The sequence below is a fragment of the Orbicella faveolata genome, unplaced genomic scaffold (genome assembly GCF_042242905.1).
Source record: "Orbicella faveolata isolate gen_17 unplaced genomic scaffold, um_ofav_v1 contig_47, whole genome shotgun sequence".
Taxonomy (NCBI): Eukaryota; Metazoa; Cnidaria; class Anthozoa; order Scleractinia; family Merulinidae; genus Orbicella; species Orbicella faveolata.
The window spans coordinates 11,363,236-11,390,319 of NW_028301577.1; the positions used below are offsets into that span (position 1 = coordinate 11,363,236).

A 27,084-nucleotide genomic window follows, 5' to 3' on the forward strand; every position below is an offset into this window, starting at 1 on the left:
ATTAACAAAGGCTCGCCTTAGTTAATTATAACATAGCCTCGGTTCGGTTTATCATAGCAAAGGCCCCCTTTTAGCTCGTTATCTTAGCCTAATGTACATAATTATTGTAAATAATTAGTTTTAAATTAATCACACTATTCATAGCATATCGTTTAATTTATATTACTCATATGGTTTGTTAGGCGCATTTGATCATATTCACATGTTAATTTGATGATGATGATGATTATTATTATTATTATTATTGCAGCTGACTGTGTAAAACATTTGATAAATCTTTCTATTGAAACTGGTGCAGTCCCGTCTGAATGGAAGCAAGCAAAGGTTGTACCCTTGTTCAAATCTGGAAACAAAGATGATCTGGACAATTACAGGCCTATATCAATTTTACCGATCTTGTCGAAAATTCTGGAGAAAGCTGTCTTCCATCAGCTACATAGCTACCTATCAGAAAACTCTCTTCTCTCGCCTTATCAATCGGGGTTTCGCGTAAATCATTCAACTCAGTTGGCCGTTACCTTCCTTACAGATAAAATTCGTGGTCATATGGACAAAGGGCTATTGACGGGGGCAGTGTTTATTGACCTGAAAAAGGCTTTCGATACTGTTCCTCATGACGGTCTTTTAAACAAGTTGTACAGATATGGAATTCAAGACCAGCCTCTCTCGTGGTTTGAGAGCTATCTCACTAACAGGACTCAGAGAGTGTCCATTGAAAATCACCTTTCTTCTGCCGCCAACATCAGTAGCGGAGTACCTCAAGGTTCCGTGTTAGGGCCTCTCTTGTTTATTCTTTACATAAACGATCTTCCTTTGGCCGTTGGTCTGTCTAGTGTTATGTTATATGCCGACGACACCGTTATTTTTACTGCTGCTTCAAACATTGACCAACTACAGCTGAACTTAAGCCTTGATCTCAATAACGTCTCTAACTGGTTAACAGCAAACGGTCTTTTCCTCAACCTAAAGAAAACTGAGTATGTTTTATTTGGAACTCGGCAAAGGCTAGTCAGATCTGAATCTCATAGTCCGCTTTGCATGGAAGGAAAGGAAGTCAACCAAGTAAAGTCGTTCAAGTACCTAGGAGTCTTGCTAGACGAGTGTTTATCTTTCAACGATCACATAAGCTATTTAAGGTCAAAAGTTGCTAGCAGACTTGGCCTCCTGTCACGATTACGAGGTTGTTTAACCACGGAAGCAGCAAATAAGATCTATTTGTCCACGGTGCTACCGATATTAAGCTATTGTGATACGTGCTTTTGCCCTCTGGGAAGCACTAACAGAAAGACTCTTGAACGCCTGCAACGACGAGCTGCGAAAATCGTATACGGTTTTAAACCTGACATAGCCACGGAAACAATACTCGAGAACCTACGCTGGCCCTCTCTTACAAAAACCATGGAAAAGCACTGTGCACTGTTAGTTAACAAGTGCTTGGTCGGAGAAGTTCCTCTATACTTTAAAGACTATTTCCTGTTACGCTGCCAGAGCGACAACCAACATGTTTTTAACAGATGCACTAGATCGTCAATCACTGACATTATACTTCCTAAATTTCATTTAGATGTCGCTAAAAAGTCTTTTTATTATCATGGTGCATGCACATTTAATAGCCTTCCAACGAACATAAAGATTTTGCCACCTAAGGAACGTTTCAAGGCTATCTCCGATTTTTTTTCTTAGGTTATTTTTTAGAACATTTTCAATTCTATATCCAATTTTTATGAGAACGCTATTACCTTTTTAAGCTTTTAAATTTTTTAAACATTTCAGCGTATCTTTTAAAGTAGTTAGTTTTTTTTATAGATATATATTATTTATACATGCTCTTTTTATTTTACGTTATACAGGGCCCCCGTTGATACCAGTCCTGCGACTGAAGGGGTCACCCTGTTTAAATATTGATTATTATTATTCCCATACATATCTTGACCGCATCCATTTTAATGTTTGTTCGAGTGGAGAGAGTTGTAATATGAAAGAGTTAAATGTCATAACTCATGTAGCAATTTAACAAAAAATTAATTGTTAATTGGTAATGTATATATAGGTAACATGTTGAGAAAATACAAAAAGATACCATCAAGCATTCAAAATATACTAACAATTTATTTGAATGAAATCAAATTTACATGCTTTTGAGAAACATTAGAGAAAAGATTTCCAAAGCTCACAATAGGCACCCAATTTTAAGTTCTTAGAAGCATAACACACAAAGTTAAAAGAAGACCAAAATCATGAAATTTTTACAGTGTTAGATGCTGTCACGCCTGTTACAGTGACGGTTTTACTGTACTAAATTAATGGACACAGCATTCCTTGACATCTTTTCTCGGTGTTAAAAAATAGAAAAACAAACATCTGAGACAATGTATCTTCTGTTTGATGTTTCAAAGGACAGTTTCTTTCCCATATTCCAGCTTATTTCTTTCCTTCAACTCTTTCTCGCAGTCTGTTCACAATGTCTTTTTTCTCTTCCACCTGTTTTTCAAGCTCAGCAACTCGTGCCTCCTTAATATGGAAAATGAAATGAAGAGTTATGTTAAAAGTGTGGGTCAACCCAAGGGATCAGAAAAGCCAGGTACTGAGCTGTGGGCTTAACAGTGACTAGAAAAAAAAAAATCAGAGTATTACATGTACTTCCAATATGGTGGGTAATATTGCAATCAGAGGACAGACACGAGCAAGGTATGCTTAGATTTTAAATCAATCATGGTGTTTTCAACTCATTGTTTTGTTCATCTTACAGTTGTAAAATTATTTTTGAATGGCAATTATCACTAACAGGAAAACTGACTGTCTGAGGCTAATTTCACTTGCCAACTGGACCACCAGACCTCCATTTTCAGTTGCACAAGAGCAAAATTTACCTGCCCTGAGCAATCAGACCTGGGTTTTTCCCTGCCCTGATGTCTCCCTGTACTAACAACTTTGTGTATGGTAGGTTTGAAGATTTGAGAACTTTTCCATCCATTTTTTTTATTAGCATTGTTAAGGTTTTTGTGCACTTATTGGCTACTTCAAGGTCCCAAGTCATCTAACAATGAAACTCACCTGCCAAACATCTCTGAGCTAACAAGACATCTACCTGTCCATGTACTTATACATGTACAATCCTCCATGGAGGAAAGAAAAGATAGCCACTTGACATAGTTTTCCCTTTGGGGGATTGTATGTATACGGTTTAATACAGGTATGTGTAGATGTCTTGTCAGCTCAGAGACTTTTAGCAAGAGAGTATCACTGTTAAATGTCACCTGACCTTGAAGTAGTCAACAACAGCATGCAATGTTGGGGAACAGCTATATAACAACTGAAGAAGCTAGTCATAAAAGGGGATAAGTGACGATTTTGGTTGCTTTTCTTTTCTCTTGCTCCAAATTAGCTGAAGTTTTGCATGTGGTCTTCAATGTAATAGAAAAACGTGTTCCTGTATTTTTGCCGCTGGTTTTTGCTTCGCTTTATAAAGACGCCGCTAGGAAAACCGAGTGGTTTTTTGCATACGCAATATCCTGAAAACGAAGCAAGGTTTAGCGCAAAAACTACGGGACATTGCTAAACATACCTAAACAAAACTCTATGCGAAATTTGGAGCGTTTTCGACAAAGTTCACTTTTGATTAAAATACCTAACGCCTTTTTCCCGCCGAGGCTGCAAATAAACGAAGCCGGGCCTTTGTTATGATAAACAGAGCCGATCCTTTGTTATAATAACCAAGCCAAGCCTTTGTTATAAGTCGAAGTCTCGCCTCGGTTTATCATAACAAAGGATCGGCCCGCCGCGACCGCAGGGACTTTGATCTCACTTAGAAAGCAGCAAAATGTCAATTTCACGCAACGTATAAGCTCAAAAATGTTGATTTTAGGTCAAAAAAGGTTTAAATGTTGATTTCACGTTAACGCGTGACGGCAAGGATGTTGGTTTCACTTAGAAACCAGCAAAATGTCAATTTTACGCAGCGCATAAGCTCAATGATGTTGATTTCAGGTCTAAATAGGTTAAAATGTTGATTTCGCGTTAACGCGTGACGGCAAGGAGGTTGATTTCTCTTAGAAACCAGCAAAATGTCAATTCCACGCAACGTATAAGCTCAAAAATGTTGCTTTTAGGTCAAAAAAGGTTTAAATGTTGATTTCACGTTGACGCTTGACGGCAAGGATGTTGGTTTCACTTAGAAACCAGCAAAATGTCAATTTTACGCAGCGCATAAGCTCAATGATGTTGATTTCAGGTCTAAATAGGTTAAAATGTTGATTTCGCGTTAACGCGTGACGGCAAGGAGGTTGATTTCTCTTAGAAACCAGCAAAATGTCAATTCCACGCAACGTATAAGCTCAAAAATGTTGCTTTTAGGTCAAAAAAGGTTTAAATGTTGATTTCACGTTGACGCGTGACGGCAAGGATGTTGGTTTCACTTAGAAACCAGCAAAATGTCAATTTTACGCAGCGCATAAGCTCAATGATGTTGATTTCAGGTCTAAATAGGTTAAAATGTTAATTTGACGTTAACGCGTGACGGCAAGGATGTTGGTTTCACTTAGAAAACAGCAAAATGGTAGGAGCCCATGATGGGCTCCTGAAAATGGTAATTTCACGCAACGTATAAGCTCAAAAATGCTGATTTCAGGTCAAAAAAAGGTGTAAATAAAAATAAAATGAAACAAATAAACATTTCAATAAACACTTTTTCAAATACGGCAACGTCTTCAATGGCTAAAAAATCACGAGATAAAACATAGTTTTCGACAAACGCGATCGTAGCTTGATGTCACGCACCGCCATAACTTCCAAGTTCAAAATGCGCTGGTACCTCTTATGCCTGATGAGGATAACAACCTTGGCGGCTGTTTAGTTTTGGATTTAAGAATTTGATGACTCCACGTGAAAACGCTCTATAAATAGGGCTGACAGATTAACAGATTAACCCTTCTGCGCAACGTACGGGTCTCCATACATCTGCATGTCCCCTGATCCCAGAAGCTCAAAACACTACAAATCATGCCGATTTGAAATAAAATCAACGCAAACTGGATCACAGATCTGTTACAATCGATCGCCACTTGCTGGCCATTATTATGTTTAAATCTAGTTACCAGTTCGAGAAACGTCCGCAGAACGTAATCGCAATGCATGCCGGGAAGGGTCTTTACACCTCGTGCGCGGGAAGACATGGCGGTCGATACAAGACAAATTTTATCACTCTAAAACCAGTTCTCGCTTTCCAAACTTTGACGCTAGCAACGCTTGGCAAGTGGGCCACAACTCACCAGAGGGTATTTTTCTTGGGCAAGAACTGCTCTTGGACTTTGCTACCTGGCTCGATCTGACTTCGAACGCCGATAACACGATTACGGTATATCAGCTGCCTTCGAAGTTTCAGAACACATTTTGATTCTTTAAAACGTGCTGATGACTTACGGGTTTATCGAGGCTTTATGATGCCTCTCAACCACCAGGTAGGCACACAAGGTACTTTAAAACAATGCTTAAGATATTAGTTGACAGAGCTCTAATGCGGCACATCTCTTTTTTGTTTGATGGCATTTCGTTTGACGCTCGATCGATTCACGTGTTGTGTTCACGTCACAATAACCGGTGTAAACAATCCGTTCCCAGATTTCCGCTCTATATGCTGTGGGATTTGGTTTTGACTTCATACACTATAAACAGTCTGCCTGTTTGCTGTTCAACAAATAAACTCCTAAAGACATGGCTAGGAAAAGGCAAGTTTTTTGCCTACGTTTTAACTTGAAAACAAAGCAAAAACCAGCGACAAAAATACAGAACCACATTTTTCTATTACATTGAAGACCACATGCAAAACTTCAGCTAATTTGGAGCAAGAAAAAAGAAAAGCAATCAAAATCGTCACTTATCCCCTTTTATGACTAACTTCTTCAAATGGAAATTGAAATATTCTTTGACAGGACTATAAAACCCTCTGCTGGCAAAAAGCCATCTGAACCAAGTTGATAAGATCATCAGCATAATTTCTTCATGCGGAAATTCTGGATCCTTGTTTATTAAAATACTGACAGATCAGGGATGTTTGCTTCTTATAAGCTTATATAAAGAAGAATAATTTCAGCCTTGTCTGTTCATCATCACCCAGGATAAGAATTATATTTCTGCCATCTCTAAAGGATTTCATTGGTTTTGTGAAAAGCTTTTATGTAGCTCAAGTCATTGATGGCGTCGTCCTATACGCAAAATACAATATATTAAGCATTTTGTCTTTGGCAGCACGACAGGACTAGCGAAAGTTTCCCACATCCACTGCCATTTCCGTTCTGGCTGGTTCCCATCCAGACATTGCAAAAGAGGTATATTTTATCTGCTCTTAAGCTACATTCTGGCCATTACTAAATGGATTTTCAGGACAGTGGGTTTTTTTTTCTTCATTTCATTTTGCATTCCTTGTGTCTGATATTTACAGAAAGCTGCTCTGAAATACAGTAACCTGACTTACATGTAATAATATTATTAACTAGTGTACCATCTCACAATGTGACCTAGTTCCTTTAAATGATTAGGGCACAGGTACAAGGTGCTGCAGCTCATGATCAGTAATGACTTACCGGTTCGCCACTGGGTCCTGGATCACCAGGATCTCCTGTTGGCCCAGGTTGACCCTGGTGACAGCAAAATGTAAAGTGAGATTAATTTACTCAAAGTAATAAAGGTCCATTTTGACCAAAATCCTTTTTCACTTCAGTGAACAGGCAGGGTTCATTATTGCTTCAAGTTACTCAGGGTTCAACCATCTAAATGTAAAGGTCACTTCACGATCATGTCAATGTAGCAGCTGGTTTAATTTTGAATTAACCTGGAGTTGTAAGGGGCAGGCATTCTTGCTACTAAACAGCATTCAAGCTACAGTAATCAGTCTTTGTGACTTTCCGACACCTTATTTTTTAAGCTTAATTGCTATTTTAGTTCAAATTTTGATTGAAGTCAAGTTTACTCCAAATTCTTTACTTTTCCCTTATATTGTTCATGATTCTTTTAATCAGTTTGAAACACTTTTGAAATCCAATCCATAATTTAAATTGTGGCATTCTGTGATAACAAATTAAACTGGACATGTAATTATCACTTACTAAGTAAACAAGTTTTGATGCTTAATACTCTCCATATAAGTTTTATTTATTGGGTGAATTGTATCATTTCATTTAGAAGTAGGGTGAATATTCTTGGAGATACATGAGAGAGGAGGCAAAAGTGCCCCACCCCCAGGTTCATGAAAGAAATACAAGTGTACAACTGTACCTAGAAATTGTTTGAGCAGTTGTGATCATTCACCAGCCAACTCGTGTTTAGTTTCAGTACTGAAGTTCAGGGATGTCAAGGGAAAAAAGTTAAGATCTAATAATTCACAATCCTGGATGTTTAACCAATTCTCATGCCAGTATGATAAAAGATAATTTATGTAGTGCATGCTTACATCATTGCCGTCTGACCCTCCTTCACCAGGGGGGCCATTTGCACCTTGAATACCCTGCAGATCAAAGAATAAACTTTATCAAAATATATCAGAAATTATCCTTTAATTGACACAACCATTCCTGGAATTCTAGAATATTTGGAAGAGGCAAGAGGCCAACAACAGAGCAAATTTATTCAGTTTCCAAAGGAATTGTTGTGCTGTGTCAGTTAAAAGCTCACATTTCTTGATGATTGTTAAGCCTTCATCAGATCTCTGATGCAGGGCAAAACGGAGGTCGCTTGTACCCAAAATAAGAGGGTATCTTTGCCATAAATTTCAATTTAAAAAAAAAGGATAGAAATTCATAGCCATTCCTTGAATGAGAGCAGTACAGGATGGATCACACAGCCATAACTTTATACACATAGTCCTTAACAACGGCCATTTTTAAGCTTGTTAATCTAGAGAACTAAATAATGAGATCAGCAATTTAACAAATTGACGTAGGTTTTTCATGCACCTGTCCTTTTATTGACAATGAATTTTGCCATAACATTTTCAAAGTAGCTGTGGATCCACGAGGTGATAGCTGAGTGGATCCGCAGACTACTTTGACAATGTTATGACAAAATTCATTGTCAATAACAGGACAGAAGCATGATAAACTGATATCAATTTGTTTTTTTACAATAACAAATTGACAAATTGTCCACTCTGGCTCATTGACGTATCACATAAATTATAAATTCATGTGTCTGTCCACTTATTGACAATGAAAATTAACCAATGAGCGCACAAGAATTTCTGCAGTTATCATAAAAAGTCTATTTTAAAATGAAATTCAGAGCTTACCGGTGCACCAGCAGCCCCAACAAGACCTGCTTCACCCGGTTCTCCTTGCGATCCCTGCAAGTTAACATGACTTCAATTAAATATATTCTCAATGCACAGCCAATTACAAATCACATGTTCAACAAGCACAAAACAAAGCAAAAATGTTATTCCTACGTCTGGTCCTCTGGGTCCTGGTATTCCAGCCTGTCCAGGTGGTCCCTGTTGCAACCAAAATAAAATGTATAAATAATATATTATATAATAATAAATAATAATATATTAAATAATATTAAGCATTTAAATATAAAAATAAATGCAAATAAAAATTCAAGAACAAAGCTAACCTGATATCAATAAAAGCTAACTTAAAACAATATGTCTTTTATACGAATACAGCTGCTTAAACCAATTAGCATCCGCCCCGTTCCTAACTTCTAAAGGCAGTTGATTCCATATCCTCAGCGCTGCTACCGCAAATAATAATAAATATAACTATAATAACAAAAATTACGACTTTCCATCATATGATGAAGTACAATTTACATCATAAATTTACAATCATATGGTTTTTAAATATTACTAAAATAGACACAAAAATTCAATAAAAACTCAATCACCAAGCTAACCTCATATTCTCCTAGAGACTTTTTTCTTACATCCAGATGCTAATACCAATATTTAAATGGTAGTAAAAGCTGCACACCAACAAACTCGAAGATTCAAATCAATAAATTAAATTAAATTCTCACCTAAATTGACATCTACAATAACTTATGCTGATGATTTTCTTTATTCTTGTCACCTGAAGTGCTTGACAATAATTGACAAAATTAGGAGTAAAAAAGATGTTGATCACTTACAGCATCACCTTTCTCTCCCATAACCTCTCTTACTGCACTTGCTGGACCTTTAGAGTCACTAGGTCGTATGAGCTAAATAGGAGGGGAAAATGTTGTAAGGAAATAAAGTAACACCTGAACATAATTAGGTTTTAATTATATCGCTGCCCACTAGTTGAGGGATGAAAGACATGAAACACGTTGTTCTCAGGTTACTACAAAAACCACCAAACCATGGAATGGACCCAAATTTTTGTACAGTGACCACTCCCACTTTCTTTTGTTGACCCGCTGACTCCTTCGTGTTGTCGTGACTTGACTGTAAGAGAAGTTCAAACTAAAGGTGTGGAAAGGGAGAGAAGCAGGTAAATGTACTATAAATAAATGTCCATGTTGATCATACAGGAGACTGGAGGATTCAGTCAATCAGATGATCCAGGAGAGTTGGGATAGATAATTTCTGTAGAGCAATATTAACAGCGTGGACATTTTCTGCTTTAATCTCTGATGTCAACTCAGGGGAAGAACTGCATGGAAAGATCGGTGTCCATTTACTCCAATCCCAACTAATGAAAATTTGAACTTTTGAATAGGTAACTATACTGTACATAAAAATCATCAACGAATTGAGTCTGAGAGCCAGCACCTTAAAAAAGTTTGGTGAAGCCAGGCAGCAATTGGGCATGACCCAATTAGCCTGGCCCTTAAGGAAACACCTACATATACTCAAAGGCCTGCAAGCAAAAAAGTGTGAATGCATTTGCATTAACCACAAGGTGCCCCTGACAAAGGGCTCAAAGGTCACATCTGAGCCAAGTAGGGGGTACCCTGCTGAACAGCATTGCCTTGACATTAACCTCGCCTAATTATATTTAGCCACATTATATATTACAAAAAAGCAGTTTCTTACCCTTCCAATCTCAAGAGGATCTGGTCCACCATCGGGTCCAGGGTCACCAGTTGGTACTGCAATAATATCCCCAGGGGGTCCAGGAGGCCCTGGCGGACCAGGAAGTCCTGCTGCTCCCTGTGCACCATTGTTTCCAGGAGTACCCTACAAAGGGACAACAAAGAGCTACACGTGATGCACACAGCAGAAAATGTACCTTTATTCTTTGAAAATCCTTCACTGAAGTTCTTTTAAAAGAGCTCATGATTAGGAAAGTTCAAGATGATTTCCACAGAACATTCGAGCAATAATGGCAAAAACTAAGTTACCAAAAAAAACCTCATGGCGTGGTAGTATTCTGAATACAATTAAGAAGACCTTATTGAGACTGTAGCTCTCAAGCTGACCCCACAAGAGAAAATTGAACTTGAAGTTATCGATATTTCAATTGAAACAGACATTTCATGTTAGTTATAAAAACACTTAAGCACACACTTATTTAACACTTAAGCATTCTTACGAGGTTTGACATTAACTTTCTGGAGAATGCTTGAGAGTTTAATCTCAGGGTCACTTAGAGAAATGAACTAAAGTGAGCTGTTTTAAATAGTATTGTGCAGTACCAGAAAATATCCATACTCCTCCCACAGAAGGGAATTGAATTTCCAGGGGGTGGGGGGTGGGGTGGGGGGGGGGGTTCTTTAAGACTGTGGGGGAGGTATGGATATTTTCTGGAACTACACATTTCATTTTATTCATTCATGAGTACATTTTCAGTAAATGTTTGCACTTATGCCACAGCACTTAAATGAGTGTTCCAAAAATTGTCACACCATCTTAATAATGGGGTAATCTGTCATGCATGTTGCTTAAGATCATTTTTCGTGAACCAAAATAACAAATCACATTTTGCTTGCATAAATGACATCAGCAATTCAGAGATCAAACATGTTGGATAACAGACAATGAAAAAATAAATAGCAGTGTCAGCACAGATCTTAACTATACAGAGTTCATTGCAACCAATTCAACTTAATGGAAAAACAATAACATTAAATTCACAAAATTACAGAACTTGCATGTCTTTGCATTATCATTTTGGTATGCCACTTATAGGTATGACAAAATATAAAATTTATATGGCTGCCAAAAAGCTAACAGGAACATTCCAGAGGGCTGCTGAGACCAAGAGCAAAAAACTCCTCTGGGCAGGAGGCGGAGTATAGATATCCTGTTTCCTGAATGAATATGTCACATTTACATGTACTCTGGGTGTACAAAGTAGACACTATTTTTAATTACTGGCTCTCCACGGTTTCCGACTAATCCCACTACACCTGGAGGGCCAGGCTCACCCTGCAAACATCCAATTACCAAATAGGTCAATAACACGAGAGAAGAATGGAATTTATCAAAGGACATCATAGTTTTGTGAAAACAGATCCAATATAAGTGTGCCAAAATGGGGGACATGTTGTCACTCGTGGACTAAATTTGTGTCTCTAGTTTCTGTAACTTGTTACTGCAGAATCGTGCATGACCTGCATAAATTTATTTTCTGAGAGACATTGCGGTGGTACAGTCTAGGCCTAGCCTGAAGAGCCTGGATGACCACACTAGCTTTCTGCACAAATTTTCGTAAACAATTTTTCATTATACATTTTACAGTTTATATGTTTAATACAGCTTCATGGACTTTGCAATCTCTATGAGGTGTTTGCAATGTTTCAAGGACACAGATGTAAGTTTTAAATATACTTTGAGTCATTTGTTTTCTGTATTCGTATCATTTTAGTTAGGACATTGTGCCCACTTTTAAAACACTAGCCTTAGCTTTTCTAGTTTTTGTTATCGCACCGATGCATTGACACACTGCATCGCACCTCATCGTACCACACCTCGCTTTATCTTATGTATGGTTCTACCAATGGTGTGCGTAAACAAACTCGTAACGTTATAAGTTGACAGTTTTGCTATCATATGTGGCAAGGGCTTCAACACCTTGATTGGAATAACCTTTAATGAAAATCACCTAGTACTGAGGTTTTGACTTTATGGACTGAGGTGATCGTCTGACCTCCCAGGTCTCATTTCCTACGCATATATTTACCATTAAGAAATGAAAATGTTGCACTTAAACAATGACCTAATAAATGTGGTTCCAGCTTAAACAGAAAGTTTGAGACAAAGTTGCCCTCTTCATCTTTGTCATATAAACTTTTGTAACATGCCAAGATAAATCTTCTCTACTAAAGAATGTGTCATCAATTTTATTGTCAAAGGCATGGATTTATTTCTGGACGAATTTGAGATTATTTGGTGAATCCCTGGGTTTATTCCAAGTCGTCTATACGAGAAACATGGTCACCTAAAAATTACCCAGCCCAGAAAAAAGGCCAATCTTGATTTTAAAAAAGGGTAGGAACTTTACATGTATACAGTACCGATCAGAAGAAACCTAACAGGGACTGCTTGACCGAACACGTTCTGTTTCCATTCCACACGCGTTCCCATTCCCGTTCTGTATCCATTCCGTATCCGTTCTGTATCCGTTCCGTATCCGTTCCGTATCTGTTCCGTTCCCATTCTGTATCCGTTCTGTGCTGTTCTGTTCCTGTTCTGTCAGCATTCCATCAGTAAGCATTCTTGAAACTCGTTCAGAGGAATAAGGTTTCCAAGAACCCATTTAAAAGATTAGTGACACTCATTTGCATTTCATAGCATGGGTTAAAACTGTCGCCTTTATGCGAGAATACGGACAGTAAACTTAACTTTTCGTGGTGAGAATATCAGTCCAGTTACTCGAAAAATACGGGAATATGGTATTGTAACTTCAAGGCTAGTTTATAGTATGTCTTTTTCCAAAACGATACAAAGTGACTGGTAATCTGTGTGATTGCCCGAGGAAAGGAAGAAGTAACCCAGCTTGCCAAGCACTTTTAACGCCATCGATGAAAAAATTCAAGCAAAAGATGAACTTTCGGCTCTTGTATTTACACGAATACCTTTAGTGAGATTTAACTTTGAAGTATCGGCGAAAACTGTTCGGCAAATACGAATGCGGTAGAAACTTGGCTGGAGGATGCGAGCGGTGCAAAGTACTGACAAAAAGCCGAAGCGAGCATTTTGTGATACTTTCACTGATGTTATTTTCACAGGCAAATTTTCAGTTAAGACTGAACGTTATCCTCGCCGATCCTTCCGCAAAGTTGGTGAACAACACCGTAATAAAGGTCAACCAACACATGTTTTGTTTTGTTTCTCTCCACAAACAAACCTTTCAATCCCAGTCTAACTCGACTCATCCATCCATTTCCTTATTTGGACATAAGTTGAGCTTGTTGACAATAACAAAATGGCCGCGATGAACACAAAATAGACAAGAAGATGCAGGGAAGATGCTTGCTTAGTGCGTGTAAAAAGAAATCAAAAAAGACATAACATGATTCGTTCTGTCATTTTCTCAAGATCGCCGGGCTGGACAAAAATTGAACGAACGTGTATTTAAAGTTACATCGTTTCCAAATCCTCGGTAAGCACTCTGATAGTGTAACTTACTACCATGTGTTCTGAAGAACGCGTTCTCTTATAGTTTGCATTCTGGAGAATGCTTTTTTCCATTTTTGTGATTTGTAACCGTTCCGTATCTGCTCCATTTCCATTCGGTATCCGTTCTGTATCCGTTCTGTACCTGTTCTGTATCCGTTCCATTCCCGTTCGCAAATGCGTTCCCTGTTAGTTTTCTTCTGATCGGTACTGTACAACTTGTATGTTGCACACACAGAGCTTGTTTTGCTTGTTTTGGCCAGTGTGGTTGTTTTGGGGCTTTTGTTTCAAACGTGTCAGTCAGTGGCTTCATTTCTGCCTCAGTCGTTCCATTTCATTCTTTCTGGTTTTGCTGGTACATGCCAAATATATACAAAGACATATCATTAGCCATGCATACATACACACCTTGTCTCCTTGTGGTCCAGGTTCTCCTGGGGGGCCAACCTATCATTCCAAGAAAATGAAATTCTATTTACAGATATGCATTAAACTAATTATAGTTTGTTAATATACGAGAGAATTCTTTAAATTTTTCTCCAGGCTACTAAAACTGAAACATGCTCAAAATCAGCACCTCCAGGATAACAATCAACTATTACATAACTATATTTTCTTGATTAAAAGCTGGGTCCCGAATAAATGCCAGGTCTTGTGATACATACGTAAATAAGACCCTCAATTTATTTGTATATTGATGTATAATAAACTTATAATTAGCTCGTAGATGTAATGAAAAAAAAAGACTAATTAACTCCAGGATCGAATGAACTACAAAAGTCAAATAAGCACTGGATCAACAAAGCTGAATTTAAAATAAGTACAAGAGGCATTTAATTGAGACAATATATTTACTCGTTAACAAGTTTGGAGGGCTTTCAACAAAACACTGACCGCTGGTCAGCAGACCCCCTACTCACCCCCTACTGATGCCTTACTGACCCCCTACTGACCCCCCTACTGACACCCCACTGACCCTCTTACTGACCCCCTATAAATCAATGGGAAAAAGAAAATTTAATTAATAAGCCCACATTTGAAACATAGAACGAGACGATGCCAAGACAGGAAGTATTTCTCCACTCCCTTGGTACAAATTTCCTCTATCATGTAATGCACTCGTCATGGTATCTCCATATCAGCAGTATGGCTTATCATGCATCACCTTGTCCCTGCAATGCTAAGCTTTAGTTAAGAGTTCATATAAGATGGCCACACCAGCCTCTAAATATCGCGGCTAAATTCAGAGGTATAGCAGGCTTTCCCCTTGTCGCAGGATGCATTGATGGAACTCATATCCCTCTGAGCCCACCTCATAATAATGAAGAGGCCTACGTCAACCGTCATTATCCTAAATCTCTGAATGTCACCATGGTAGCACACCCCGATTACACCATCTACTTCTGTAGCAGTCAATGCCCTGGAAGATGGCATGATTCACGAGTGATTAAAGAAAGCACTCTGTGGACCACCTTTGGGCCACAGGGGCATAGACCATTTTCAGAAGCACTTATTCTAGGTGACTCTGTCTAAACCTGCAACAAGTGGTTGAACCCCCATTTCAGAGGAAATGTAGAAGGAGCTCACCTCAGGTTTAATAAGGCACATAAGAAAACATGTTGAAAGGGCATATGGCATTCTCAAGAAAAGGTTCCACGCTTTACAGATGGGAATGAGAGAGAGAAACATGAAAATAGTCGCCAAGCATGTCCAGCGTGCACATCACCTCTACATTCTATTTAGTGACAACGGTGATGATTTGCTTGATGATTCAGATCTCAACATTGGTGATGATGAGCTGCATGGTAGGACAGACGGCAACAGCTGCTAAAACTCAAACTGTTTCAAAATCATTGACAGAGATCAGTCCACAGACAAAATACACCCCTTTTTTAGATAATTAATGCCGTGTTTTCACGAGAGAGGTTTACTACGGTTACTGCTTACCGAGGTTTCGTTACTAAACTGCAGTTATTAGAGAAGCTGTTTACACGGAGCTAATTAACTAAAGTATGCCGCATACAATGGACGGTTTGACGTTTTCTTGGAAAGCAAGTGCTGCAAAGTTGCACAGAAACTATTGGAAAATTATAAAATTTCTGACTTTACTCCAATGCCGAACGCAGGTCGTTGTCAGTTTGCTTGCAGTGATGTCAAGCCAAACTCTCCTTTAATGTTAAGCTTTGTAGATGAATAGTGGAAAGAAAATTTTGATATCTCGCTGGGTCTCTTCACACAAAAAAACCTGAAACGGCATCTGCCATGGAGCCCAGGCTACGTTAATGTTTACCGATACTTCTTCTTATTTGGGGCCGCCTAAATTTAAACATTTGCTTTTCTTCGCCATAGACCACAATTATGATTTTTTCTTTCTCTATATATATTTGTGCTAGTTCGTCTTCTATTTGCACCTGCCTGTACACTGCTACTAAGCTACTGAGCTTCTAACAAAGAGGAAACACTTACAGCACTTGATGAAGAACGGGAAACAGCAGTCCGGGATTTCTTTGCCTAAACATGAGTTTATTTAGCTTTTTTGCCCATTGACTTGAAACCTTCTTACATTAGGAGGAATCTTTGTCAATTTTTCTCTTCTTTACGCACTGAATGCGTGAACACTTGCTGCCAAGATATCCCAACGTTTGCTTTTCCTTGGTTACCGTCGGTTACTAAGCTAAACCATACCTGATGAGGCGTTCAACTGTCGACAAACCAAGGTTGGCTTACTTTTGATTTTGCCACCATTTACCGAGGTTTGCTACTGTTTCCACATTTAAAAATTTCACCTCATTAAAGTTAAAACAAAACCAAGGTAAACATCTCTCGTGAAAACACAGGCTTAGTTATCGGTGGCATGCCAGATTAATACACTATTTGTTACTCAATGACAATGTTCATTATATATGTGCATTGCACAAAGGGCACATCTACCTAACTTCAAAAGCAATCAGAGTTGAATGCTGATCACACACGTCTGAGGAGATTCAGTCATCGTAAAATTAAAAACTCACCCTTTGGGGAGGTGGCTCCTGAGGTGCGTCAGGTTCTATATGTGAATAAGGAAACCAAACAAACAATTTTACATAGCAGTCAACTCTCTCTAATAACCACTCTTGTAAGGGACTACTTCCTCTAAGTGACCACTTTGTAACTAACCATTTTCAAATACAAAGCGTCTCTGTCAAATTCATTAAGTGACACAATAACCTTTTGAGGCAACAAATTCGACAAATTTGTTTCTTTGTGTTTCCACGTAAACCATAATGTGAAGAAGGAATCACCTATTAGTAATTATTTTGGGTTCCTTTTCATGATCCACTACAGGTTTTGTCAGTCTGATTGGACTTAGGTTTGGTCAGTCAAACAGGACTTGGTTTAGGTTTGGTCAGTCAAACAGGACTTGCTTTAGGTTTGGTCAGTCAAACAGGACTTGCTTTAGGTTTGGTCAGTCAAACAGGACTTGCTTTAGGTTTGGTCAGACAAACAGGACTTGCTTTAGGTTTGGTCAGTCAAACAAGACTTGGTTTAGGTTTGTTCAGTCAAACAGGACTTTCTTTAGGTTTGGTCTGTCAAACAGGACTTGCTTTAGGTTTGGTCAGTCAAACTGGACTTGCTTCACAGTAACCACAAGTCTCCCTTCAACATAGTCACTTAAAGCTTACAATGTTCATCGTCTTGACTTGGAGTAAGTTGTGCATTCACGAGCAAACTAAAGAGCATTCATTAGACTTTTTAGCACCATTTTGACTTGCTTGTAACAAAATGCATGCACAGTTAATTGTTAATAACTCTTTAGTACAACCTAAAATTCTTAACTTACCTACACAATCAAGTTCACAGCCAGTATGACAACATTTCAGCCCCTCTCGACAGTTACTGTCATCGGTACAAAAGTCTTCAGGTTCCAGTGGACATTCAAAATCTGATCCAAAATCTGGACATGTGCCTGGTCCTGGAAACAGATTTTAAAACCTGCTTTATGTATGTGTCTAAACCTGTTGTAAGCATATTTACACTTGAACCCAGACAGTGTTCCTAATTAAATAAGGAGCAGTGTGGTAAATTTCTTTGTGATTGGGACCAAAAATGACCTCAAAAAGGAGGGTTGGATAAATGTAACAAAATTCACAAAATGTGGTATTGGTTTAAACCAGCAAGCTAGCCTGATCTAAGCATTGATAGGACGGTTTTAAGGTCATGTCACATTAACTTTATACAGTTTAACTGAATAATACATGTATGTTCCTCTCTTGGTTGGATAACCATACATTATATATAGAATAATTAATGTGGTTAAATGTAATTTAAGCTAAGTTAAATGCGAAACAATGCTGGTCAGCAGCCTTCCCCTGTTTTGGACATGCGCAGTGGTGTGGGGTCTGCTGGGGGGTCGTGTGGTTTTACAGTGTGGCTTTTGAGGTCAACTCATTCTCACGTGTATTTGTGCCATTTCGACTGTGCTATGTATGAGAAGGAATAAGCAGATTCTGGCCACCCTTTGACACTTCAAAAATATTTAAAGGAGAAGGTCACTCCAGAAAGCTTTCTTTTTTTCACCACCCAAAGCGAGTAAACATTGAGTTTTTCCACTCGCCAAAGTTTCGGCCTCTAAAGTGCCTGCTATCTTGGAGAAATTCGTCTTGAAAGGAGCCCAAAATTTGACTTTAGAGGCCACCATTATGAAACTGTACTTGGCAGCCAAGCCATGTTTATGTGACGTCATTCCATCAAACCTGCAAGGTCAGCAGAATGTATTTTTTTCAACTGATTATCCACTTCACTATCTTCACTGCTATCATTTTTGAGTCTGGAACACATTTGGTTCGAAATATTACCACTCAACAGCAGCTATAACCTAGAGAGGTAGTTTTAAAAAAAGGCTTGTCGAAAGCCATGGACAAAATCCCTTGGACAGAATGACATCACAAAAACATGGCCTCGTTGTTCAAGAGTACTATACAAAATAGCACAACAATGTCGAATTTTGGGCTTCTTTAGAGGCAAATTTCATAGGGAAAACCTACACTTTAGAGGCTGAAACTTCGGTGAGTGGCTAAACACAGCATGAGGTTTTTATTAGCATTGACAAAAAAAAAATACATTTTTTGGAATGACCTCCTCCTTCAACAAATAACAACTACACTCTGACGGTGTAATATAGTACATCCAAAGACATATCTTTTGATATAAGCAACATGGCAAGAAGACACAAGAATTATGGGAATTACATCACGAGTTACATCATGTTACATCTGCCATCTTAGATTTTTTATGTCAGAAAACCTCTATAGATTTTGAAAAAGTAATCAACATCAATGGAACAAAGCTAAAAAGTCCTAAAAATGTAAAACAAATAACTGCATGAAAGTTAAATGTTGCTGACAAAACTGAAAAACCTCAAATATTTTTAGGAAAACATGCCAGTCTAAGTCTGGCACCTTCCAAACAGTACAACATATTTGAAACTTATCTTATCTTATCTGAAAAACTAGCTGATATCTGTCAAAAATTATACTAAAATCGAACTGTAAACATGTACCTGCAGATGACGTAGTGCACGTGCAAAACAAGTGCAAGATACGCAAATGTTTTACTTACTGGGGAGGTGACAGGAAAGAATGTAACAGGCACCGTAAAACTTTTTAAAAAAGATGAATACGTTTAAAAAATGCACAGTTACCCCTACATTTTATGCTATGAAATGGAAGTGCAAGCCTATATCTATTCAACAGATGATTAGTTTCTGATTGTGAACAAAAGATATTTTGACTGTATTTTAGCTGAACAAGAAGAAGGTTGTCAGAGACGCTAAAAGTGCTGTTGCAACGATTTTGTTATTAAAAACATACCAAAAATGGTTTTTATGTTACCATTTACCATGTAGTTTTAAGATCTTAATTTATAAATGTGTTTGCTTTTCTGTATGTGAAGGCAAATTCTAAGGAAATCTGTGCAGAAATATCCTTTCCTTCTTTTCTAGAAAAATGCTGATGTAAGCGTTTTTGCTAAGATTCAAGGCTAATTATCTCGAAAAAAAGCGTGGCTACCTCCATTTTTCTTTGTGGGTGCCAATAGCCCTTACAAAGATCTACTTTTTCCGCATGATCCCAACTGGGCGCAAAAACCTTTGTATTTAGTAGGCACCGTCCTTAAAACGACCCTCATGGTCAAACAAATACAAACACGTACGATAGTCCAAATGACTTGCTCATACTTTCTTGCAAAATTGTCGGTTTTACAAAGGCAACACTTATAAGTAGTCGGTGTTTCTGTTGCTGTTGTTGTTGCATAGGCTAACACTCATCATTTGCAAAAAAAAAAATGGCCAAATTGCCATCTTTTTTAGTTAAAACCATTCATCAAATCAGTGCAAAACGGATCGCTTTCCAGCAAAACTTGCCCAGAAAATTCCCACAAAATCGGCTGTTTTTTACCAATAGTTTTTCAGTGAAATTTGCCCCGAAAATTCCCATGAATTTCCCGCAAAATCGGTCATATTTCTGCGAATTCATCTCTGAAAATACTGCGAGAGTTTATTTTTTTCCGCCACTTTTCAGAAGCCCTGCATAGTTTCTCTACGGTTTATCGTGTTTCACAGCCATTAATAGAGGACACAAACTTTTCGAAACCGTACAAGTTGCATCATACAAACCAACCAGTTATCGTATATCTCTTGCCCGGGGAATTTCTGGGAATTTCTGGGTGGGGATGTGCCGCTGGGACCATGGAATCCTTAGCCTATACCAGAGCTAGGTCAACTGAATTTTGCTACCCTATACTAGAGTAAACTTCCCAAATCCCCCCATCTATCGACACTATTGCAGCTAATTTGCGTAAATTTAAACTTGAGTGGCAATTCCTGGTTTCCTTAGTCTAGACAAAATCTTCAACCAAATCGTCAGTTTTGGAAAAATGATACCCTATTCTAGACCCAAACGCTCTGATTTATATACCTTATCCTAGAGTAAACTGCTTGAAAACCATACCCTTCACAGCAGCACATACCTATATAGCCTATCTATGGCAGTTCCTCCCCCTGGGATCTCTTCGTACGAGGTCAAGTAAGGTGCAAGTAACGTCGAGATACAAGCATTTACTGTTATACAAGCTCAAGTTTATATACCATCGCTTAGTTATCGTTCTCATCATAAGCTGTGGATATAGTCATCGAATTAAGTCTTTGATTCTGTACGCATCTTCGAACTGTGTCTTCCATGTGAGTAAAGCATAAAGGTAGTACTGTGTTGTTTGTTTGCTTTGGATCGCTTTATGTACTCACACACTTTAATATTCAAATCCTGTGTTAGATCTCGATATAGCTGGTTTTCAGTGTCACGCAATTCAAAATAGATCAAAATAAAAATCAAAACCGGTCAATAGATAAAGTCCAGAATCTGGAAAATGAAAGAAGGTAAATATGCAAAGACTCTCGCCAAAACTCTGGTCACAGCAATTTATCTTATGCGAGATATGCAGAGAAATTTTTTACCCAAATTTATAGAGATTTGTATGGAGACGCCATGCTGGTGCCCATCTATATGGGCACCAACATGGCGGCCGGAAACCAGCAGAAACATCTGTCACTGAGTTTTGCTACAAAAGCATGAATTTATCCCTCGAGGAAATCTAAAACATTAAATAATACTTTTTCTAAGACATGAACTGTTCAGATAGTGAAGTTCCCCGAAATAAGTCACTTTTTTTAACCATAATGACACCTCTCTAGGCAGTCCAGAAAATGCTGCGTCACGCAAAAGCTTAGAAATTCAAGCGCAGTGTACCACAAAACCAAGAACCCATTCGGAGCGAAAATTTGTATGAATATTAGTTTCCAGCTGCTCTTATACATCATTTAAGTTAAATCCAGGAAGATCAATAGTTCTGTAGTTCGAATTTTAGTGACGTCATGTGAAAACCAACAATTCTGTCAGACTCAGTAATTTATGTCATTGGTTTGTTATTTAATACTTATATTTCGTTTTCAGCTGGTGTCTTGCAAAAAAACTACAATTTAAAAACCAACCACTTGCTTCTCACAAATTACAAAATGGCTCCGAATTGATCGAACTACTCAGTAATCCTCCGTACGAAAAAAAATATGGCGGCTCTACATTTCACCTCACACAGCCCATAAAGTACAAGGAAAGTCATATTTTTGCAATCTTTGTCCCTGTGCTAACGGTATTGTGCATACCAGGTTTGAGGATGTTAGAACTTTTTTGCACGTTTTCATTTGCGTTGTGAGAGTCTTGATGCGCTACCGGAGTTATGGGTAAGCTTAAAATGTACCCGAGTCGCCATCATTTTTCCGACTCAAGTTATTTTCCAAAATTATCCTCCCAAAGCGTCCAGTTCGTAACTTAAAGATTTAGCTGAAGTGAACGAAGTCGAAATAACGTTTGGTCGGTAAAATTATACAGAGTTGACAATTAGGTAAGCCTAATATGTGCCCTGCCTACTGGCCGTTGAGGGGCTAATCGACTTCTGCGCAACCGGCTTTCAAACTTTTCAACGGCCCCACGAACTTTGAGAAGTAAGCTTACGTTGATTAACATAAGATACAGCGCACTGGTTCCCCAACGTGAAATTCCGTTTGAGCTAAAAAGTTTTTTCACGCAAGAAGGTTTCTGGATTTTGATGTTGCCGCCTCCATGAGGAAAGCTGAAGAGATGATAATGGTTCCTGTGCATGTGACTCGTCTGCGTGAAAAACTCGCGACTTAGAATTTGCTAATAAAATGTCTTGACTACTTCGAAATGGTAACCATAAACGTAGCAGTATCGAAAAACAAGAATTACTTTCTTATAACAAAATCTTACCCGGCTGATTCTACAACAAACATTCTTTCACTGGTGGTCAAAAGGTCGCAGTTCCTCCTCGAAGATTTCTCGTCTTCACAAGCATTCATGTGCGAAAACCTAACATTATACTATTATTCTTGACATAAATTTCAAACCACTAAAACAACAATTCCATATACATACTCCGTTCTCTAAAACTGAACGAGTAACGAAAGAAGCATTCGTTTCCTTCGAAAAGGGTTCAAGTGAGGTCGGCGAATGAATACCCTGTTGTTTTGTCACGCTGTATCTGTCGTGACAGCAAACCCAGATCCGAAAGCATTCCTGGTATGTCTAACAAGAAATCCTTCAAAATGAAACAAACCTTGAAGATCTCTGGTCTTTGGAACATTCAAAGCTTGAGAGTATTTTAGCTTTGCCATTTCAAGCAGAAAAAGTCATCTGAATAAGAATTTTAGCCTATGTTCTTTTTACAATAGACAGTGTGAATAGTGAAGGGCTGACAAGTCACAAAGACGTATTGTTGTAGTCACGAATGCTCTTTTTGTTAGTGGAAAATAAAAAATGAGCTCTTCTAAACATTCCTACTTTGCCTTTCTTGACGATTCTTTTGGAGACAAGGCTTTGTTTACTAAAATCGCCCTTACCCGGAGAGGAGCAACCGTTTATTATGTCAAACAGTCTCTGTGCTCTGTGTCGACGCAGCGACGGCTGTTTGCGTGCGTGTTACCTGCTAGATATTTGGAGACTTACAGAAATGCTTTCACATTGGTAACTACCCCAATAATCTGCAAAATTAGTAAATATTTAAATTCCCCGAATAGTAATACTCAAACCTTGAACAAAATATCATGGTCCCATTAGGAACTAGAAATTGCCGACGTATAACCTTTGCAAAACCAGTGGACCTACGCTCAACTCAGTCTTGGACAATCCCAAACCTATTTTTGGATAGATACCACGCAAAATCTAACATCCAAGCAACAACAAGTCATTCTTGAAGATTGCTTCAGATCTAACATCTTTATACTAGCACAAAAGAGCAAAATACGAAGAAGAGACGAGGTAGAACGAATGATCTAGTCGACGCCTTACACAATGAATTGATTATTGTTAAATAATTTGAAGCGTACTTACTCTGGGACAGTGCGAGACTCGCAAACAACAGCAATAACGGCAAAATGACTAACGTGCGGGTACGGGCCATGTTTGAAGGCTTTAAAAGGTCCGGCACTGTGCAAAATGCTTACAGCACTAACACACCAGTGATTGGACTTTACCTTGTGAGCGACCAGAAATTTGTCTTCGGTGCGCGTGTAAAGGCAGTTCTGATGGGAAGCGTATATCGAATGTCCATTGTTCGACCAATGAATAAAGCTTTTAACTTGACGAAATATGATAAGCAATCCTCTACTCACAGCCTACTATGCGTGTGGTTTCAGAATTGTCTAGACAAGGTAACGCTTTCAAAATCCACTTCATTCTTCAGTGCCAACACTGAATCAAAGAGCTACAGTTAGTCGAGAGACTTCAGGCGCCTTCTTGATTCGCAGTTAACATTTATTGATTTGGTATAACGTCGCTAATGGATTCTGGGATACTGGATCTGGCCTGTTTCAACTGTTCAATTCTAGGCGCCAAGTTTGATGATAGTTGGGTAGGTTATCATAACGCAGGAGACTTCCATGTCTTCTATCCAACGCAGAGACAATCTTTTCGTCCGTCACGCACTCCTCCGAACAGGTCTGACCGTACCGGGCTGCAAGAAGGAACTGGCTAAGGGCTAAGAGTAAAGTTGTCGAGTGAAGAATGGGGTGAGGGTTTGGACGTCTCCCCTCTTCCCTCTCCCCTCCCCTCTCTTCTAGCCTCTTTCCTCCCGATTTCTCTTCATCCCATCCTTGACTAGAGAGCCTGTCTACCGGGTACTACAGGGCGTAATCTGAAGCACCGCTCGAACTACTAGACGCTGCACGGACCATTAGTTGAGGTACAGAAGAACGGCAGAAACGAACAGTTCTAACGTGACTGGTATTGTGAAATCTCTTTGTAAGCCAAAACAGACTGAAAGCATATAGATTGGAAGCCACGGCTACAGGTAGGCTAGAACTGCAGACGGCAAGTGAACTGAAAATACAAGTCATGCGTTCAGAGCAAGAGTGCAGAGGTGATGGTAAGTGTTTAAAATTAGTAATCGACAAATTGGAAAAACCCAAACCTGGATTTAGTTGGTGTAACTGAATGGGGCACAAGTCTCTCACACGCTTTCATTGAAAAAAATTTCTTCTCAGTTCGCTTGCGTAAACAAGCTTTTTAAACACTAACCAAGTCTCTCACACACGTCCATTAAAAAAATTCTCGCATTCGTCTTGCGTAAACAGACTTTTTGATTAACAAGAATAACTTTATTTACAAGTACTTTTACAGTCTTTTTTTATATCAGTGAAACGTAAAGACAAATAAAAAAGTATACTATATGAGTCCGGAGACTGAAGTAACCAAGGTTTTTTTAGTCAGCCTCCAGTTATTATGTTTCTATGGAGATATAACCCTTTGAATACCACCTACGCATATATGCGTAATTAATGGTCGTGCTCTTTGTACCACTTCTGACGTCATCAATTTAAATGTCATCAGATATTCTTGATAAGCAGATAGTAGTGCTAGGCCAGCCCTTTCCGCACAATGGTCAGGTTTAGATATCGACGACATTCCGACGTCGCAAATCGAAAAACAAGGTTATCAGTTTTGGTGCAAAAACGGTGGTAAAATGGTCCACAACGCCTATGATTGATCAAGGTCCATTTCTAGGCTTCGCCCGTAATTAACATCCAACTTTTCACTGCAGCCAGAAAGAACATACAATGCAAAAGGTAGCCAGTGTAAAAAGGCAGAGAAAAACAGAAAGGAAAAGGCCAACAAAGGAAATTGAGAGCGGTTAATGGTCTCCGTCCCCGATTATGGCTCCTGATGTCATCAAATATTCTTGAGAAGCAGATAGCAGTACTAGACTAGGCTTTCTCGTACAACGGTTTATCGACGACATTCCGACGTCGCAAATTCCAGGTCCATATTTAAGTCCAAATTTTGGCTTATGCGCATGCCCGTAATTGAAGTTTTGCTCAATTTTGTACCTAATCCTCGAAAAATCTCTCCTTTTAGTAAAAAAAAAAGCTTTTTTAGCAAAACTTAGGCTTATTTAGCGTCATGGCAGTTAAAAAACCTGATTAAACGGTTAAAAACGGTATTTTTTGGCGAAAGTTTGGTATTCAAAGGGTTAAGAGAAAAAAAAAGCCATTAAGAGATAGAGATATGTCCATAAAATTGGAAAAAAGGAGCATATAAAATAGAGCATATAGTAGAACCCCGGTAACTCGAACTCTGAAGGGAAACGAAAAACAGTTTGAGTTAGCGGGGCTTCGAGTTAGCGGGGTCGATTGATAGTTTTCTGATTTTTCATCACGTCAGTATACAGTGAGAACTTAATTCAAACTCCGTTCAAACATATGTTTAAACCTAGGGCCAAAAAAATATGACAAAAAAAAAACTCGATAGACAACCGGTAAAAGAGTTCTAAATTACTCTTGCTTCCTCGCACGCGATACATGGTGTCCCAGAGCCCACGTGTCTTTTGGTCAGCGCCAAGACACGACCGGAGCTCTGGAATAACTGATCAATTTCCAGACTACAAGATTTCAAGAGTTCCGGTTTCACGGCTCATGCGTGCCTTGGTTTAAAACATGGCAATCTCGTTCCCAGAGTCCACATGTCTTTTGATTGGTACTGACTAACTAGAGGGATAGCATTCATTCAAAGTAAATAGTAAATAGGGTCTTAAAGAAGATCGACAAATCGTGGCAGACGTGACACCATTTTCTGGTCTTTTTCTTCTGTTTCAGTCCTTTTCTTGACCTCTGATGTATTTGATCTTCCTAGGATCTCATGGTACTATAGGTCCAAACAATTGTGATACAAATTATAGAAATAAGTCAATTGAAAATAGTTCAACTTTGCACAAGGACTATGAGCTTCAGTGTTATTTTTGTTCATTTTGTCGACCGATCATTTTTGGTAGTGCATAAGATCAAGAGAATAGTGACACACCATATGCGACATATCCGAATCTGGCTATCGTATAAAAGGTCTGAACGAATTTCGTCCAAAAGGGCTGAAACGATAACGCACGTTAGAGCTTGTTGTCATTTTATACCGCTCGAGAAGACAGTTGCCGTGTAAGCAACGAGAGACTGAAAAAGGGAAACGTTTGTGTGCCACTTAATGAAGGTCGTCATAAAGACCTAACTGAATTCAAAAGCCTAATTCCGGTATACAAGATCTCTGCCAACTTAGTCTGTGAACAGGCTCCCGATCGTGTTATAAGGGAAGGAAAAAACAGGCGGGCAGAGATAGCCGAGAGTGGTCTGGAGGGGAAAATCCCACCCCTCCAGCCTCGCTTCGCTCGCCCTACTGTATTTTTTTCGCGCTGGTGCTACTACGGCTGACGTGACTGAAAAGGTCTGGGGAGAGCACGTCTAGGTGGTTTGCCAAATTTTAAGTTCAGCAAGTAAAGCGAAATGCAAAGATGAAAAAAACATCGGTTAAGGAGTTTAAAATCTCCCTTATTTAGTTTCTTACAGGCAAATGGTTTCGCTCAAAGGACGACGGCCGTTATTCGCCTCCCTAGGAGGAACATGCAGATTATTTCTGAGCGAAAGCGAATGCCGTACACTTTGTACTATAACAATTTGATAG

The 27,084-nt window shown here is 38.8% G+C and overlaps 1 protein-coding gene across 2 annotated transcripts; it reads right to left on the reverse strand.

Moving 5' to 3' along the window:
• Positions 1 to 2,089: 2,089 nt before the first annotated feature.
• On the reverse strand, positions 2,090 to 23,661 carry LOC110069267 (uncharacterized). Of its 2 annotated transcripts, XM_089279473.1 has the most exons (12): positions 23,473 to 23,660; positions 17,355 to 17,486; positions 16,546 to 16,580; positions 13,943 to 13,981; positions 11,291 to 11,344; positions 10,010 to 10,153; positions 9,121 to 9,192; positions 8,435 to 8,479; positions 8,279 to 8,332; positions 7,445 to 7,498; positions 6,579 to 6,632; positions 2,090 to 2,511 (listed from the first exon to the last, which is right to left on the reverse strand). In XM_089279473.1, the coding sequence occupies exons 1-12, from the start codon at positions 23,540 to 23,542 to the stop codon at positions 2,422 to 2,424; spliced, it is 843 nt and encodes a 280-aa protein (XP_089135599.1). In that variant the 5' UTR covers positions 23,543 to 23,660; the 3' UTR covers positions 2,090 to 2,421. The 2 variants fall into 2 exon arrangements, with proteins under 2 accessions (XP_089135599.1, XP_089135600.1); XM_089279474.1 differs by lacking the exon at positions 11,291 to 11,344 and having other exon boundaries at positions 23,473 to 23,661.
• Between the last annotated feature and the right edge of the window lie 3,423 nt (positions 23,662 to 27,084).